This window comes from Apium graveolens, chromosome 2 (genome assembly GCF_009905375.1).
Source record: "Apium graveolens cultivar Ventura chromosome 2, ASM990537v1, whole genome shotgun sequence".
Classification (NCBI taxonomy): Eukaryota; Viridiplantae; Streptophyta; class Magnoliopsida; order Apiales; family Apiaceae; genus Apium; species Apium graveolens.
In genome coordinates, this window is record NC_133648.1 from 141,708,481 (window position 1) to 141,722,609 (window position 14,129).

A 14,129-nucleotide genomic window follows, 5' to 3' on the forward strand; every position below is an offset into this window, starting at 1 on the left:
TTGACGATTATGTTTTTTGGTGCATCTTTATGTTTTTTTTATTTGTCATTAATATAATTAAGAGTTCACCATCTCAAAATACGATATATCGATTGATTTCATTTATATAACAATTTACGTTTAATAAATTGTCGGATAAAATGTTTGTAGTAACGCGGGTAAAAGTCCCTTTATTATAAAGGAGTGAACTTGATTGCAGTAATTAATAATTCAGGTGAAACAGTAATTTTAAAAATATAAAATATAACAGACATACAATAAATGCAAGAAATATCAAAAATAAATGAAATTTATAACATTTTAGAATGTAGGAAAATCAAAAATTTACTTAAATAAATATGGAACTAGAGACATGCAAACAATATACACAGGCTGTAGATGAAATAAACAAAGAAACTAACAATATACATATTATATCATTAGATTGGAATGGAGGAAAATAAAAAATAATAGTTAAACAAATATAGAACTAGATGTTCAGGTAAAAATAATTTATAAATTATATGTACATTGAGCGAGGATGAAGCTAGTATTTTAAACCGAGGGAGCAGATGATTAGCGTTTTCCCTCATCTTTACTTTCAACTAATTAAGTTCTAAAGTAGTAATTCTCTATTAAATTTGAAAAAAAAGGTAAAATAATATCAAGTGCATGGTATGGGTATGGGTATGGGTATGGGTATGGGTATGGTTTGGTGCGGTTGGTACCCAAGATAATTAATTTCTTGAGGATAATAAAGAAAAAGAAAAATCTCATTACTAATAATATATTAGAGAGTTCACTTCCTTAACTATTGTTAAAGATATAAAGAAGTGATAAATGTGCATGATGTGTAAAGTTAAGAGGATTATGAAGTGCGGTCAATTGTACACAAAAGCAAAGTTCTTTGTAGCACAACCAAGTCTTAATAGTTAAGTGTCAGAAGTAGAAAATAATATAGATACTTTTTATTCCCACGAGTTAATAACTTTTTAAAGTTAGGACTAAATTTAGAATCAGTAAGAGTATAAAAAGAGGACTCATTGTACAAGATACTGCAGCAGTTCTTGTGAAAAGAAGGAAGACAAAAGCCTCTAGCCCTCCAAGCCCGAGGTACGTTGTGAAGTTCTGAGCGAGGAAGCAGGTATTCTTATATCGGATTTCTATACACTGATACTTAATAATCGGGCATATATGATATTATTTATTCCAACAAATTGTACATGAAAGCTCATTACACTAAAGAGAACACCCTTGTTCAGATGATTAACATAAAACCAAGGTATGAATGTGTGGTAGTAAATTAACAAAAATGTATACTTCAGATGATTCAATGATGCATTTACTTAATATGTACTGCAACACCGATGTTACCGGAAGAGGGACGCAGTAAGAAAGAAAGAATCCTCAAAAATCCACTTGACTGAATTACGCATGTCAAGAAATCATCATACCCCCCCTGCTTCTACTTCATCTCTATCCTACAACAGCACACAGCTCTTATTTTTCGTACACATTTTATATTTACAGACATAGATAAATAGAGAGTGTGCAGGGGTTGATGGAATTTTACAGTAGTAAAATTTTCACATATCCTAATATCAAGAACTCTTTGCACTAAAGCTGTGCTCCCAAGTTCAAATCAGGAGAGAGAAAAAAAAAACTTTTATAATTTTCCTTCATAGTCGTGCTCCCCAGGTTTTTTAAGAGAGAAGAGAAAAGATTGAGTGAGAAAATTTTCAAAAATTTTCACCCAAAAGTTTCTTCCAAAAAATAGGATGATTTGGGGAGAAACTCTCGCATCCTTTTCAATATATTTCCCTCCAAATCAATATTTTTAAAATTTTCTCTCATTCACAAGAAATAACTTGGGAATATCTTAAAGAAATTTTTTTGTTTTTCTTCTTTTCGTTTCTCTTCTCTTCCATTCTTTTCTTTCATAGAAAACTTGGGAGCACAACGTAAAGTAATATATTGTCATTCATCTTCTCAACAACTTTTATCCTATATTATCTGCTATTTAGTAGGTGTCCACTCTTTTTCTTGTTCATGTAGTCAGTTCTGTTTGAAGTTCTTATAACAACTACAGAATTTTCTGCATTTGATTAAAAATCATGATCATATCTATGATCATTTATAAAGACGATCTTATTTGCTGTTTTAGGAACTTTCCCTGGCTGTTCGTAAGCAAAGATGTTGGCAGAGCTCGTTACCAAGCTTCTTATGTATGACCCTGATACATCCTTCCTCAAATTAATACATAGATTTATTTTCTATGTTAAGTACAGTTTTTTCTAGTTCATAATTAAGTCTAATAAGTCTTGGGTGACAGGATGATACTTGGATATGCTTATCCTGCTTTTGTCTGTTTTAAAACTGTGGAAAAGAACAAAGTCAAGATCGAAGAGCTCAGGTTTTGGTGCCAGTATTGGTACCTTCTCTTTCTGTATCAATTTTCTTTACTCTCGTCACAAGTAACTCTTTTATAAAAAATAATTGTTGTATATAACTAAGATTTTTAGCTGCCATGGGCGCACACAGTAATGGTCATACACTAGAAAGACCGTATAACTAATGCTAAAAGTTTTGCTTCTAGTCTGAACTTGCCCTTAAATTTGCTGCATTACTGATGAATTTTAATGTCTCAGGATAGTTGTTGCACTATTGACAGTTTTTGAGAGGATCGGTGATATATTTATTTCTTGGTATGCAAACCTGTCGCAGCCTTTCTTAATATTTAGTGCGAGTCCAAGACTCCAATTGTCCAACTGGATATAACTTTATCCATGTGTTCTGTAGGGTGCCCATGTATGCAGAGATGAAACTAGCTCTATTTCTCTGCCTGTGGTATCCCAAAACAAAGGTAACACAAAGTATTAATCATAGACAAAATATGATTTAACTTAAGTCTCTAACGTTTAAGCCTGAGGCTGAATGTTTTTACTGATTCAGGGGACTGGATTTGTCTATGAGACCTTATTGCGGCCATTTATTATAAAATATGAAACAGATATTGACAAGAATTTACAGGAGTTAAGATCAAGGATGTGGAATTTGGCTATCTATTATTACCATAACTATACGGAGCTGGGGCCAACAAAGCTTTTCCAAGTTGTTGAATCCCTAGCTTTTAAACAACGAAATATTGAGAGATCTAGTTCCAAGGTACATACTATACTTGCAAGTCTGCGATTCCTCTATGCGACTTACCACATGTTTACTCTGTATATTAAATTGGTCTATCATACTACCAAAGCTGCTTATTGCTACTTGCATGACGGTATAATTTTTTTCATGTTTCATCTGAACAAACTTGACAATTTAAAGTCGCAAATTACAGAAGTGTGAGAGGAACAAATCCAAAACAAGTTTCTCACCTCGTTGGAACACAATGTTTTCGTTCAATCGGGGATCTTTGAGGGGCAAACACAGAAGCATTTGAAGATTTCATCTGCACCACCTGTATAGAAGAACTTAAAACTGTATGAAGGCGACAAAACCCAAACAATCGATCTAATTTTAAAGCTCAATGTCAATCCGGGCTACACTGGCTGGTAAGAAGCTTAGAAACATGTCTAATGTGTACCTAAGCTAATCTATATATTTATATAAAGGAAAAACACGCATGACCCACGTGTGCCCTTTGAAAGCCTCCTATCCTCATATTCTAATATCTCCATTTTCTGTCATTTTTCAAAAAAATTTAATTACTCAATAACCAAGTTTTGGGTTGATCTTTGTTAACATTAGGCGAGCCTTTCCGCCTCCCTATAACCTCTAAATAAATAGCAATTAAGAGAACGCCGGTTACAACCCCCTCATATGCCCCGCAATCACTATATATGTTGTGGCGCCATGCCGTTGCTTTGGCTTATCTGGATTGTTTCACGGCGCTGTCTCATCCAAACGGTGATGTTCTGCTTATATTTTCATATATTGTCCACCCATGATTGTCCAGCCATTAGTTTACTATATCATTTGTTGCAATTGCAATTGCAATGTAATTTTAATGTATTGCAATTCTATCTGTTCTTCTATTTCCTAATTTCTAATTGCCCCTCTGTAATGTTTATGCTCTATCATCATTTTATTGTTATTGTATTGCCTGGTCAAGGAGCAGCAGATGGCAAAAGTTCATTATCATGGACTTGGAATAACACATTTCTGAAACTAAAAGGACCAACACAAGAACGAACCACCAGTAAAATAGGGCTCCTTGATGTCTATATTTCTTATACTATTCAAATTTATGCCCCATTCTCCAATACATTTTAGAATCATAACATTAAAGAGTTAGTGTCTAAACTTTTCTGTTAAAATTTGAACACAGGTATTTAACAAATGCTTTTTAGTTAGTACTGTCAATCATGGTTGTTGGGAGAAAGGGCTGGTATCAGTTTTTAAGCATAGTTTGGATGGCTTTATACTTGAATAAAAGATATTAATGGTCAAAGAAAAGAGCAAGGCTGAATGTTGACTGTGTTTGGTAGTATTTTATTGTGATTTGTGGATCGGAATATATAGACAAAGAAGGTAACTATAGGGCCAAAAAGGATGTGATGGTTCCAGGTAGCAACATGCAAAATTTATTCAATCTGCATGATGTGATCGTTGTGTGATGTATGAATTTGTAAGTGCGCGACTATTTTTAGACTCAGCCCTTTGTCTTTTGATTATCATGTTTAAATTTGTTCTAAACTTACATTATTTGTCGTGATTCTATTTCTTCATATCATGGATAAGTTGTGTTGCTCTCGGTCTTGTCATGTGTCCTCTTGGTGATAATATATGGCTTTGTTATAAACTGATGCAGCTATGGAGTTTTCTTATCTTTCCGACATTGAGGGTGATGCGGAGGACTGGTTGATTAGGGCCCGCGTTTGCAGGATGTGGGATGCTGTCAACACAAAGGACAACAACTTGCTTAGCATAGATATTATCCTGGTTGATAAAAAGGTACGTATTCCTTCATTGCCCTCTGATGGCCTCTGCTGTTTTAGCTTTTTTACTTTGTTACATTAGATTCCCTATTTATTCGAGGAGAATCTTATGCATGCTGCTATCCGTAAGCATTTGGTGCCTCGATTCAGGCACCAAATCAGTGAGGGCCTGGTCTACAGTCTCCAAAATGTCAAGGTTGCGATGAATACCTCCCACTATAGGCCACTGGCTAGCAATCAAAGGCTGCTTTTCTTACCGGTTACCAAGGTTGTGCAGCTAGATGAGGATGTTGTGCGCATCCCAAGATATGGATTCCAGTTTGTTAATTTGCCCGAGCTTCAAGCCCGCGCCGGTGACGTGTCCACTCTCTCAGGTAAATCTCTTGGAATAAGTTTCTTTTCTTTTGTTTAATCCTGTGTTGAGTTGGGTATATCTGAAAACCCAAATTTCTCCATTTCATCCTGGCCTGACATAAGTGTTCCAAATAGGAATTAATACCTGGTAGGTCCATTTGAGTTAAATAAATTCAGAAGATAATATTTTTAAGCTTGAAATTAGAACTTTATAATGCATTTAGCTATTTATACGCAACACCTTAGATCTTATTTATATAAACAATGTATCATGCATGTATTTATGATCGAAAGCTTTGTGTTGTCTATCGTCCATGTTTGCTATTGTGTGATAATATCAATTTATTTTAGTCTAGCTTCCCTTGCTCCATTCTTTAAAAGCCATGGCCAGAATGGGTTAAATTTAGGAGGTTATATTTTGGAATTAAAATTAGCTCATTATACTGTATTTATCTATTTGCACAGCACCTTGGATTTTATTTATGCGAAGAATATGTATAATATGTTTTAATAAAGGAGAGTTTTGTGCTATTTGGAATTCATGTTTACTGTTGTATGAAACTGTTAGCTTATTTTAGTCTTACTCCCTAATATACACACGGTTCTTAGCAAACTTATACGTTGGATTCATTTAAACTCATTATCTTAATTTACCCGAGCTGCTATCACACAAGTTGTGCTGCAATTAAAACCTTTTACTTGTTGCAGATATTGTGGGATGCTTCTGCGGTTATGGTGAGGTGGAGGTTGTCGGGGCTGGCTACAAAAAAAAGGATATTAAAATTTTCACAGATTAGTAAGTGGGGATTGTTAATAAAAAAATTGGTAATTTACCAAGTATTCAACCTGACATATTTACCTCATTCCTATTTTGTAAGCTCTGTCACCAGCACCGTCACTCTGTGGGGTAAACTAGGCGAGCAGTTTGATCCAACACTGTATATTGGAGATGACGCGCCCTATGTTATCGTGATCTCCTCTGTCACAGTCAAGACTTTTCAGCATAAGAACTATGCTTCTTAGAAGTAAAAATATTTAGCCAAGTTGTGACAAGAAGGTTATTCTGGAATTTGTATGACATTTCTCAATATTTATAAAGTAGCTATAATGGCCCCTTATATCACACAGGTGCTCTGACTTTCGCTACAACTAGCGCTAGCAAAATTTATGTTAACCCAGAGGTGGAGCATGTCTCCTCTATAAGAGAGAGGTTCTCGGTCTTACCACCAGCTGTCGTGGCTATTGAAGGCCCCAGTTCTGCCAAGTTAACCCCTGAGGAAGCAATGTTTGTTAATCGAACAATCGTGGGATCCCTGGTCAGGGCTACATGTGCTGGTGAACTACAGGTATACGCTACACTCCACCTGAAATCTCACGGTCACCCGCGTTAATCTACATAAAATGTTCCATATTCTCATAGGGTTTTTTTAATCTTAACCTATGATAGGTTGATGTTGTGACCTTGAAGGCTACCATAACTGCCATCAACAATCGTTTTGGATGGTATTATATATCGTGCGAGTCATGCGTGAAAAGGGCCACTCTTCACGATGGGGTTTTTATCTGCAATAATTGCAAGCAACCAATTAAGTACCCTTTGGCCATGTAAGGAGACATGGTTACAGTTAATCACGTGTAAATCTGGGCCTTACATATTATTTAACTAAATGCATAGTTCCCCCAAACCTTTCAGGTTTTGCATTAATCTACAAGTGGAGGATCCCACCGGAACTACGACTGTTGTTTTACTCAATTCTACTACCGAGCGCTTGCTAGACGTCTCAGCCAAAAAACTAATTAATAAATTTCCAGAAGGGGATACTTCTGTGCCCTTGGAGCTGCAAGCCCTTGTGGGTAAGGAATTTGTTTACAAGCTGAAATTGAACAAGTACAATCTGGTTGAAGGGCTACAAGACTATGGTGTGTCGGCGGTTTACACTCCCGTGGAAGAACTGGAGGTTGCTTATGAAAAAAATGCTCAAGCACAGGTTAGTCATTATCCCATCATATGTGCTTACCCTTTTGCTTAAACCACCGTGGTATGCAGTTCATCAACTTCCAATTTATCTTATTCTCCTATACTACAGGCTTCTCAGAACCGTGCCGACTGCTCCTCCAGCTCTCAAATGGGAGGTAGCAATGAACGTAAGCGAAAACTATCTACTGTTATCGAAGCTGTTGAAGCTGCCAATGAAGGCGGCAATGGCGCCCCTTAGACTAAGTGTCACTATGCTTGCTACAAGAGCATTAAAATAAACTGCTTCTTTATCTTTTCAAATGAATAGCTGGTTGCAACTCTTTAGTTTAGCCTTTTAGTGGATTGAACCTTCTAATGCTCCACAAACATGCAGGAAATAAATAAAAAATGCCAGTTTGCTTATGATAATTTTATTTATTTTGAAGTTTTGACCATTCCCTGAAAATTGCGTTGGGTTTTTTCTTACTTGAATGTTTACACCCCTTCTTCTAGATAAAAAGGAGAGGGAGAATAGGTTCCAGCATTTCTGGCGCCAGCACTTTCCTTAGGTTATCGTTTAACAACTTTAGCTTTCTCCGAAATTAGTCATTTAGCTGCAGATTTTTTTAGCTCCACTTGTCTCAAATTATCCTTGTGCTTCTTCAGACCTTTTGTTACTTTATCTTATATATCTCCTCCTTTGCTATAAATTTATAGACTCTTTTACTTACAAAGTTTTTAGGTTTCTATAATTGTCTGCAACCTCAAATTTCTTGCACTTTCCCACATTACAGTTTTTCCCTGTTCTTATTGTGATTAGGTAATATGCACAATTTTGATAAAAGAAATAGAACTGAGCCGGACACTTGAATTTGTTACTATTTTAAAACTGACATTGGAGTCTGGATAACATAGTTGATATTTAGATAAATTATAGAGCAATTTTCAGAGTGTGCAGACTATGCTATGGTTGGCTGAAATGCTCCAACTGATAAGCAGCAAGGCTCTAAGTTAGTGTCTTCCAAAGAATGGAGTTCCTTGTGTTGCAGTGAGTGCATTGATGCAGGAATCCTGCGCCTTATGCTATAGACATAAATATCTACCAGCTATTTGATCTTTTAATTACTGTTGCCTTCATATTTGGCGAGTTTGGAAAAAGTTATTTGTTTGACTTGAGGTCTTGAGGATTAGAGAGCCCGGGCTGTGCAAATGATGTTGTTCCCTTTACTTAATTTTATCAGCAGTCTTCCTGAATATGAAACATGTTTGGTTATCTCAGATTGTATAGGCTGCTTGAGTGATATTAAATAATCAGATATAATTGTGTATTGTACCTTTGGCAAGTAGGCTAAATGTTTAATTTTGCTTTCGTTGGATGCTTGCCAATTTTTATAATATGTGTGCCTCTCTCTTGCAAGAGGTATTGAAATATACATGCACATTAATCCATAGCATATGACATTTTTCTTTACATTCGAATAGGGGAGTCTATCCTTCAGAAATTATCCCCCTTATAATGGAAGCTTCTGCTGGTGATAAACAAAAGTTCTACTAGGAGCAATTTCTATATGAAGATGAAACACTAAGTGCATACAAAAGTGTGTACTTTGTCGCAAGTGATATTTCAATCCTATTAGTTCTTATTGGTAAGATCATTAAACCTGCAAAGCCAGCAAGAACTAAAGCTCTAAAAGATGAATTAGGTAGACTTGCATATTTAGAATTGAAAGTTATTCATGGTCTGTAAAGCAATGTATCTTACTGCGATACATTGCCTTCATATTGAATTTATTATTGCTTATACAGTTGAATCTTTTCCAGGTATACTTCGGTTTGAATTTATCAGACATGTTGGATGAATGAAAATTGTAGATGCGACAAATAAAATGTATGCTTCTTTGTTGTGGGAGCTTGCTCAGCGTCTTTATGACAAGGTCTGAGTTTTCTTTTTGTTTGAACAGTGAAGTATTCTATCGTTTACTGTATTTTATATGTTTGCAAGGGGAAATATTTCTCAGACGATCCTGTGATGATATGCAGTGTCTTAAGAAGATGAATGTTTTATATCTTATCCCCTGTTGAGAATTGCTTCCTGCAAATATTAGGCATCCAAATTTGTTGTTGACTGGTACATTATTTTAATTTCTTGAAATTTGCGGAAATGGTGAGCGTATTGTAGCATTTTACTAACAGTATACTATCAATTTGTTATTAATTTATTTAAATTTCTTTGAAATTTGCGGATATAGTGAGTGTATTGTAGCATTTTACTAACTGTATACCATCAATTTGTTGTTATATTATTTTATTTTCTTTAAATTTTGCGGATATGGAGTGTATAGTAGCAACTCTTATGGATAATCTTTCATAAATTAATATGTAAGTCATGAATATTATAATATGCTTTCTAATTTGACAATCAATATATTAAAAGTTTGAGCCTCCTAATTTGACGATCAAGTTTTGACCATTCCCTGAAAATTGCGTTGGGTTTTTTCTTACTTGAATGTTTACACCCCTTCTTCTAGATAAAAAGGAGAGGGAGAATAGGTTCCAGCATTTCTGGCGCCAGGACTTTCCTTAGGTTATCGTTTAACAACTTTAGCTTTCTCCGAAATTAGTCATTTAGCTGCAGATTTTTTTAGCTCCACTTGTCTCAATTTATCCTTGTGCTTCTTCAGACCTTTTGTTACTTTATCTTATATATCTCCTCCTTTGCTATAAATTTATAGACTCTTTTACTTACAAAGTTTTTAGGTTTCTATAATTGTCTGCAACCTCAAATTTCTTGCACTTTCCCACATTACAGTTTTTCCCTGTTCTTATTGTGATTAGGTAATATGCACAATTTTGATAAAAGAAATAGAACTGAGCCGGACACTTGAATTTGTTACTATTTTAAAACTGACATTGGAGTCTGGATAACATAGTTGATATTTAGATAAATTATAGAGCAATTTTCAGAGTGTGCAGACTATGCTATGGTTGGCTGAAATGCTCCAACTGATAAGCAGCAAGGCTCTAAGTTAGTGTCTTCCAAAGAATGGAGTTCCTTGTGTTGCAGTGAGTGCATTGATGCAGGAATCCTGCGCCTTATGCTATAGACATAAATATCTACCAACTATTTGATCTTTTAATTACTGTTGCCTTCATATTTGGCGAGTTTGGAAAAAGTTATTTGTTTGACTTGAGGTCTTGAGGATCAGAGAGCCCGGGCTGTGCAAATGATGTTGTTACCTTTACTTAATTTTATCAGCAGTCTTCCTGAATAGGAAACATGTTTGGTTATCTCAGATTGTATAGGCTGCTTGAGTGATATTAAATAATCAGATATAATTGTGTATTGTACCTTTGGCAAGTAGGCTAAATGTTTAATTTTGCTTTTGTTGCATGCTTGCCAATTTTCATAATATGTGTGCCTCTCTCTTGCAAGAGGTATTGAAATATACATGCACATTAATCCATAGCATATGACATTTTTCTTTACATTCGAATAGGGGAGTCTATCCTTCAGAAATTATCCCCCTTATAATGGAAGCTTCTGCTGGTGATAAACAAAAGTTCTACTAGGAGCAATTTCTATATGAAGATGAAACACTAAGTGCATACAAAAGTGTGTACTTTGTCGCAAGTGATATTTCAATCCTATTAGTTCTTATTGGTAAGATCATTAAACCTGCAAAGCCAGCAAGAACTAAATCTCTAAAAGACGAATTAGGTAGACTTGCATCTTTAGAATTGAAAGTTATTCATGGTCTGTAAAGCAATGTATCTTACTGCGATACATTGCCTTCATATTGAATTTATTATTGCTTATACAGTTGAATCTTTTCCAGGTATACTTCGGTTTGAATTTATCAGACATGTTGGATGAATGAAAATTGTAGATGCGACAAGTAAAATGTATGCTTCTTTGTTGTGGGAGCTTGCTCAGCGTCTTTATGACAAGGTCTGAGTTTTCTTTTTGTTTGAACAGTGAAGTATTCTATCGTTTACTGTATTTTGTATGTTTGCAAGGGGAAATATTTCTCAGACGATCCTGTGATGATATGCAGTGTCTTAAGAAGATGAATGTTTTATATCTTATCCCCTGTTGAGAATTGCTTCCTGCAAATATTAGGCAGCCAAATTTGTTGTTGACTGGTACATTATTTTAATTTCTTCAAATTTACGGAAATGGTGAGCGTATTGTAGCATTTTACTAACAGTATACTATCAATTTGTTATTAATTTATTTAAATTTCTTTGAAATTTGCGGATATAGTGAGTGTATTATAGCATTTTACTAACTGTATACCATCAATTTGTTGTTATATTATTTTATTTTCTTTAAACTTTGCGGATATGGAGTGTATAGTAGCAACTCTTATGGATAATCTTTCATAAATTAATATGTAAGTCATGAATATTATAATATGTTTTCTAATTTGACAATCAATATATTTAAAATTAGAGCCTCCTAATTTGACGATCAATATATTGATTTTTTTTGTAAATTGTAATTTATTGTGTTTGATCATATTGTTTATTATTAATTCGAATGTTTTTGTTGTTATATTTGTATGCAGATTTAAGTTATATGGATCCCCATACCTTATTCACCTAATAAGCTGTAGATTTCTTGTAAATTTAACCATATATGGGCAGACCGGTGGTTTTGTAGGCGAGAAAAAAGATGGTTTTGCATATACTGCCCAGGTAGACCAATAATGAAAACTAGGTGACCAATGGCTTGACCACCTCTCTGCACCGCGACAGAGCTGCCAAATATAAGCTGGTATAACATTTAATCAGCACTATATGATGTATTCATTCGGTGCAACTCTTTGGAAATAATTTTACGTGCACCCAAAACTACTATACAATTATAGATTCATTGCAACTAATCATCCTCAACTTGGAAGATGTAGCCTATTGTATCTTTGTCAAGGCACAAGGTCACATAAAATCTTCACACATTTGGTGGACTGATGAGAGCTACTTGCGATTAATGGAATGGAGGAATAGCAAGAAGTTTCGATACCGGAAATGGTGCTCCGGTCTAAAAACCAATGATGCAGAACTTAACAGGATTTAGTTGGGAGTAGAGGATGGAAGTTTAGCTGGGTGGGGAGAAATAACTCGACGCGCTCGTGGACAAACAAGTGATATAGGTATCTTGCTGAATTTGTGATGATAATCTTTATAGAGGAATTTTAGTTATATAGGCTACTGATTTTTTGTCTGGTTTTCAGAGTGATTAAATTTGGCTTTGCCATTTATAAATGTCTTTGCACACTCATATTTTGGGTGTCCCCATTAGAGTGCAGTGTTTCTCCTTAGATGTATGATTTGCATAATTTTATATGTAGAGAAATATAAAACTGATGTTCTATAGGATCTTAGTTTTTTGTATCATCATGTCTTGATGGAAACGGATCCTTAAAGTGTTTTTTATTTTTTTTTAATTTCACATGTATTTTGATCAATCCATCTAAAAACAATCCTTTCAAAATGCTCGGACTTCTGATATAATACATCCCAAGGTTGGAGATGTTTCATCTTATTCATTGTTATCACTTAATATTTTTTTCCTGATATTTTAATAATATTATAATAAAAAAATTATGACAAAATAAATCGCAATACTTTATTTGATACCGTTTAAATTTTTGAAAACATAATTTTAGAACCGAAAAACCGGAACGATTAGCTGACAGGGGGATAATATTAGAAAGCTCAGTTTTACACCTTGAAAATACTAAATTAGCTTGAAGTTATTTTTACAAGTTTGAAAATTCAAAATTTTGAATAAGGATATAAGTTTATCTCTCATATAAATGAAAAAATACTCATTTAGGAATAAATCTTGGTAATCCTTTATTTTGGTCAAATGTAAAATAGCTTGCTTTTTAAGATTAAGGTAATATTAAAATTAGCATCCTGATAAATTATATACATAATGACTGATTATATATCCATAATTTATGTCATAATATTATGGCACAATAATTTAAAAAAAATTAATCAAGGCTACCATAATCTAAAATCAGATTGGTATACAAATATTTTATATCAAGATTATAGTATTCAACTCAGATTAAAAATTTTGGATCACGCTCCCATATTAAATTGAATTGTTTTAAATATAAGAATATATTAAGTTTAAGTTGAAACATTAAGTAGAAAATGGACTTAAGAAATATTGAGTACCCTTTACCTTGGTACAATGTAAAATATGTGCAGCAAACTTTTTAAAATTAATGTAAAATATTAAAATTAACATGCTAATAAATTATGTACATTCCAAGAAATTAAGTGGCAATATTTTATATCAAGATAGTTTGGCTTACATACAATACTAAATAAGGGAAAACAACTGATTTCTATATTTGATTTCTAATAATTTTAAAATTCTCTTATTTATTTATTTATAGAAAGGGTATCATATATTTAAGGTAAAAATAGTTAATTTTTCCTAGGTCTATTGGTGCTTAAAAATTTAAAATGTGTGTAGTTGTAGGTCCTGGTATTATAATTTACGTGCTCAGGTAGATACAGGGGAGCTGTTAGAATTTAAAACATCAATATCTTGAGTAACTGAAACCTGTTTAGCTTCCTCTTCTCTGTTCTGGTGCTGAAAGATTTGTTCACAAACTATTTAGTCTATGTGGACGTCATCTTTATGCGGCAAATAAAATAGGTAGAGCCAATGGAGCCATTTCTTCCTACTAACAAGGATTATCAACCTTTGGGTGCTCTCTGCCTTCAGAACTCAAGTTTCCACCGCTGGCTATCTTCCGTTGCGCGGCACGAAAGGACTCTCAAGATCCGCCTTAAGCGGCAGATGGCAACTAACTCCCCAGGTGGAAGCATTCACACTACTTTCCTGAAAAAAATGATTGCCAAACAAGCAAGGA

At 34.2% G+C, this 14,129-nt stretch overlaps 2 protein-coding genes across 9 annotated transcripts; both read left to right on the forward strand.

Annotated features, from left to right (window-relative positions):
* Positions 1-1,016: 1,016 nt before the first annotated feature.
* LOC141707889 (HVA22-like protein j) lies at positions 1,017-3,453 on the forward strand. Of its 4 annotated transcripts, none has more exons than XM_074511320.1 (7): positions 1,017-1,092; positions 2,144-2,204; positions 2,312-2,410; positions 2,628-2,684; positions 2,779-2,842; positions 2,932-3,144; positions 3,320-3,453. In XM_074511320.1, the coding sequence occupies exons 2-7, from the start codon at positions 2,173-2,175 to the stop codon at positions 3,419-3,421; spliced, it is 567 nt and encodes a 188-aa protein (XP_074367421.1). In that variant the 5' UTR covers positions 1,017-1,092; positions 2,144-2,172; the 3' UTR covers positions 3,422-3,453. The 4 variants fall into 4 exon arrangements, with proteins under 4 accessions (XP_074367421.1, XP_074367424.1, XP_074367422.1 ...); XM_074511323.1 differs by having other exon boundaries at positions 2,312-2,392; XM_074511321.1 differs by having other exon boundaries at positions 1,032-1,123.
* On the forward strand, positions 3,435-14,129 carry LOC141707888 (uncharacterized). Of its 5 annotated transcripts, XM_074511315.1 has the most exons (12): positions 5,273-5,293; positions 5,982-6,069; positions 6,164-6,298; positions 6,402-6,619; positions 6,721-6,878; positions 6,967-7,261; positions 7,361-7,799; positions 8,713-8,933; positions 9,052-10,948; positions 11,067-11,624; positions 11,799-12,383; positions 13,982-14,129. In XM_074511315.1, exons 3-7 carry the CDS (start codon positions 6,286-6,288, stop codon positions 7,487-7,489), a joined length of 813 nt encoding a protein of 270 aa, XP_074367416.1. In that variant the 5' UTR covers positions 5,273-5,293; positions 5,982-6,069; positions 6,164-6,285; the 3' UTR covers positions 7,490-7,799; positions 8,713-8,933; positions 9,052-10,948; positions 11,067-11,624; positions 11,799-12,383; positions 13,982-14,129. The 5 variants fall into 5 exon arrangements, with proteins under 5 accessions (XP_074367420.1, XP_074367419.1, XP_074367418.1 ...); XM_074511318.1 differs by lacking the exons at positions 6,721-6,878; positions 6,967-7,261; positions 7,361-7,799; ... (3 more) ...; positions 11,799-12,383; positions 13,982-14,129 and adding exons at positions 3,449-3,888; positions 4,793-4,935 and having other exon boundaries at positions 5,020-5,293; positions 6,152-6,316; positions 6,402-6,536; XM_074511317.1 differs by lacking the exons at positions 6,721-6,878; positions 6,967-7,261; positions 7,361-7,799; ... (3 more) ...; positions 11,799-12,383; positions 13,982-14,129 and adding exons at positions 3,449-3,888; positions 4,793-4,935 and having other exon boundaries at positions 5,020-5,293; positions 6,152-6,330; positions 6,402-6,523.

Coding starts and splice junctions, on each gene's coding strand:
- LOC141707889 (XM_074511320.1), top strand. CDS start 2,173: ATGTTGGCAGAGCTCGTTACCAAGCTTCTTAT. Junction 2,685..2,778: donor GGTGATATATTTATTTCTTG/GTATGCAAACCT, acceptor TGTGTTCTGTAG/GGTGCCCATGTATGCAGAGA. Junction 3,145..3,319: donor TTGAGAGATCTAGTTCCAAG/GTACATACTATA, acceptor CGCAAATTACAG/AAGTGTGAGAGGAACAAATC.
- LOC141707888 (XM_074511315.1), top strand. Junction 6,620..6,720: donor CATGTGCTGGTGAACTACAG/GTATACGCTACA, acceptor AACCTATGATAG/GTTGATGTTGTGACCTTGAA. Junction 7,262..7,360: donor AAAAAAATGCTCAAGCACAG/GTTAGTCATTAT, acceptor CCTATACTACAG/GCTTCTCAGAACCGTGCCGA.